General features: G+C 38.3%; 1 protein-coding gene across 1 annotated transcript in view; it reads left to right on the top strand.

The window, feature by feature from the left end:
• LOC106873136 (uncharacterized) overlaps window positions 1–2,392 on the top strand; it is a 67,017-nt gene extending 64,625 nt beyond the window's left edge. The window contains exon 2 of the mRNA XM_014920363.2: window positions 1,491–2,392. Within this exon, the coding sequence (XP_014775849.1) occupies window positions 1,491–2,304 (814 nt within the window). The 3' untranslated portion in view covers window positions 2,305–2,392. The remainder of the gene's footprint in view (window positions 1–1,490) is intronic.
• Window positions 2,393–3,898: the final 1,506 nt, after the last annotated feature.

The raw sequence follows: 3,898 nt of genomic DNA, 5'->3' as shown, positions 1-3,898 counted from the left end.
ATATATATATATATATATATATATAATGGTCTTCTTTCAGTTTCCGTCTACCAAATCCACCCACAGGACATTAGTCGGCCCGAGGCTATAGTAGAAAACATTTGCCCAAGGTGCCACGCAATGGGATTGAACCCGGAGTCATGTGGTTGGGAAGCAAGCTTCTTACTACACAGCCACACCTGCGCATATATGCAAAAATCAAGAATTTATTGATGCTATCAAATACGTAATTTAAAATTAAACTGTTGTGAAATTCAGTTTGACCTCCACAACTGTTTTAAGTTTGGCTTAAACTTTATTATTTTCCTTGTTTGGCATTGGCGTTCCGTTTGTTGTGTGGGTTGTCGGAGGTGGAGGTCGTCTGTCGAATGTCGGTTCGTTAACTCGCCTGCAACTTTCGATTGAAACTTCAACAACAATGTATTATGCTATCGATTACGGTTCAATAAACCTCGTTTATATATCAACAAAGATTCTATAGAGTTTTCTTGCTCTGTGAGTCAATTAACCTCAGTGATTTATTGGTATATAAATATATACACATAGAGAGAGAGAGAGAGAGAGAGAGATACATTAAGGTATGGATATATACACATATATACATACGCATATGTATACATATGCATACGTATGTATATATGCATATATATGTGTGATGTGCATGTGTATGCATATGTATGTATATATGTATGTGTGTGTTTATTTTTCAAACTTACCCGTCTGTATACAATATTTGCATAGTGATTTTCTTATCGCTGTTTGATCTGTATTGTTTGAATATATGTATATTCGTGTGTATGTGTGTGTGTGTGTGTATACGTATGTGAGAATGATATATATATATATATATATATATATATATATATATATATATATATATATATATATATATATATATATATATATATATATATATATATATATACATACATGCATACATATATATATATACATGCATACATTTATATGCATACAAATACACACACACATGCATACATACATACATACATACATACATACATAAGCACATCAACCACTTTACTCCCAACCGTGAGAAAATGTCTTCCAGATATTATCTCCCCATGAAGCATGATGCTGTAGGTAGAACAGTCGGGAACAGGATAATAAAAGGAAAACACCTTCAGACAAAGCTGACCATGTTGAGGCTGAGAGATTAAATTCCATCCTTTCGAGGTCGATAGATTAAGAACCAGTGAAACACTGGGGTTGATGTAATCGACGAGTCCCCTCCCCACAAATTTCAGGCCTTATGCCTTTAGTAGAAAGGATCATTTGAGATAAAAACTTAATTTGTATGAAAATTACTTTATTTGTTTCGGATATTTTCGGTATTTTAAATCCATTTCTTGAAGAGAAATAGTCTTATATGTTGTTTTAGATTCCATATATTTAATATCTACCGTATGTTTGTTATTTCAAATCTCACATTTCCGTTCTTTTTTTCTTTTCTTTTTTCTTTTTTTTTCCAGACAGTTATCCGGAAATGAGACTCAGCTATCAGAAAATGATGAAAACGATGTGACAAATACCAATGCCATTAATTCTACGATTTCGAAAGACTTGAATGTTCTTCAAGTTGTCTGCAGTAGCACCGTTGCTAAAGACAGTAATATTCCCGGGAATATCGACAAAATAGTTATTTCTTCGGTAAAGAATGGCAGCGTTGCTGACTGCAAGGCATTCGATTATTCCAACACAACCGAACGTGTTGGAATCGAGAATTATCGCACGAATTCCACCGAAAATTCTAAACTACCTGATCCCAACAACGACGCAATTCCTGGAAGTACTGTCATGTCTACTTTGAGATTTCCATCATGGTCTAACTACAATACTCTCTTGATTCCATCTGTTACTCTTGAAGAAAAACCTGTTGTCCATAGCCAAGTTTCCTCGCCCCATTCTAAAGAAACAGTGTTCAGTAATCTAACCCCTAAACAGAAATACCCAGGTCACGTATCAAATGCAGAACTGGCTATGATGAAACTCTCTGCCAAGACATGTCAAATGGCCAACGCCCTTGCCACGGATGGATTGCCGTTTGGGGTTTTTCTCGAGAAAAGATTAAAGAAAAATTTTTCTTTGAACGGTTTCTGTGTTCAGAATGGCAAGAATTTGAATTTAATTCCTGAATTGGGATTTACTGAGAAAATTTCCGAAAACCCAGGACCGTTTTGTCCCGACACTGATTTCCATGTTTTCCGCCTCCAGTTCACACAGTTGCCTCAGGCTTGTCCTACTTGCTGGAGCAGTCAAAGGAATCGATTAGAGCACCATGAGTAGATGACTGGCTCATCTGTCCTTTAAACCTCCGAGAAAACCACAAAACCTGTTTCCACATTTCAATTCATTAAATCTCCAAATTAACTAATTAAGTCTGGCTTTCTAATTAAACAGTTAAGGTTTTCATTTAGATATTGTTTAAGTCTGTCTCAATCGAAGACTCTGGTGACGGTGTTAGCCATGGTCTGGAGACACTGAGATTAGTTTGCATGGCGTTGTTGGGAGAGTGTTGACCGAAGACAAACCAGGCAAGACAATGGAAATTCTAGCGATAATGGTGAGACGAATCCCAGAATGGTGTGAACGACGACAATATCAGTGAGAATAAAGACTTGGAACTCTTCTCTATATTCAGGACATTACACACGGATCCTCCTTTAATCTTAATCGTTTACCTTTTACTTGTGACAGTCTCTGGACTGCGGCCAAGCTGGGGCACTGCCTTCAAGGGTCTTAGTTTAACAAATCGACTCCAGGACTCATTTCTTTAAATCTTGTACTTATTCCGTCGGGTCTCTTTTGCCGAACCGCTGAGTTACGGGGATGTAAACAAATCAACACCGGTCGAAAAGCGGTGAAGACAAACACACACACACTCGCACGCACACACACATGCACTCGCACGCACACACACACACACATACTCGCACAGGCACACACATTCACTCGCGCACACACACACACTCGCACACGCACACTCGCACACGCACACACACATACAAACATGTACATGTACGTGTGCATGTATGCATGTATGTCAAACGGGCTTCCACACAGTTTCCTTCAGTGACATTCCCTCACAAGGCATTGGTCGGCTCTAGGCCATAGTAGAAGACATTTACCCACGATGCCGCGCAGTGGTACTGGACTCGAACCCACGAGGCTGCAAATCGATCTTCTTAACCACACAGCCATCAATACCCAACCCTCTAAACCGAGGGCCCTCTATACCCAGTACTTTGTGTACCAGTAACCCTCTACCAGTAACCCTCTACCAGTAACCCTCACATCTAGTAACCTCTATAAACCGTGTTCTATGCCCAGGACTTGCCTCTGTTCTTTTTCTTGTTTTACATTATCCACAGATATGGTCCAATGGCTGACATCAATAACTCTACACAAACGTAAGTTTGCGGTCGAGATTCATTTGCGATTAAAAAAAATAATAAGTTCTTTACAAACTTCGATTTCGTGCTCCTTTTTGCTGGTTTCTGACTGATACTTGAATAAGTGAATTCGAACTCTCTTCTTCAATTGTTTGACATGCCCAAGTAGCTTCTCGATACCTTCAGGACGTATGTTTTTGAGGTGCTCTGCCAATTTTTTGTTTTGAGTACCAGTGAAACACTGGGGTCAATGTAATCGACAACTTCCCTCCCGCAAAATTTCAGGCCTTGTGCCTTTAGTAGAAAGGATTATTATTATTATTATTGTTGTTGTTGTTGTTGTTGTTATTGTTGTTGTTGTTGTTGTTGTTGTTGTTGTTGCTGTTGTTGTTGTTTGCGATCGCATTTAAAGCTGTATGTATTGGTATTTTCATCACATTTAGTCGGCAAATATATTTTATACATACATATACATACATATACATACA

This window comes from Octopus bimaculoides, chromosome 22 (genome assembly GCF_001194135.2).
Source record: "Octopus bimaculoides isolate UCB-OBI-ISO-001 chromosome 22, ASM119413v2, whole genome shotgun sequence".
Taxonomy (NCBI): domain Eukaryota; kingdom Metazoa; phylum Mollusca; class Cephalopoda; order Octopoda; family Octopodidae; genus Octopus; species Octopus bimaculoides.
The sequence above is the reverse complement of the archived record's forward strand: the minus strand, read 5'-3'. Positions and strand labels throughout refer to the sequence as shown.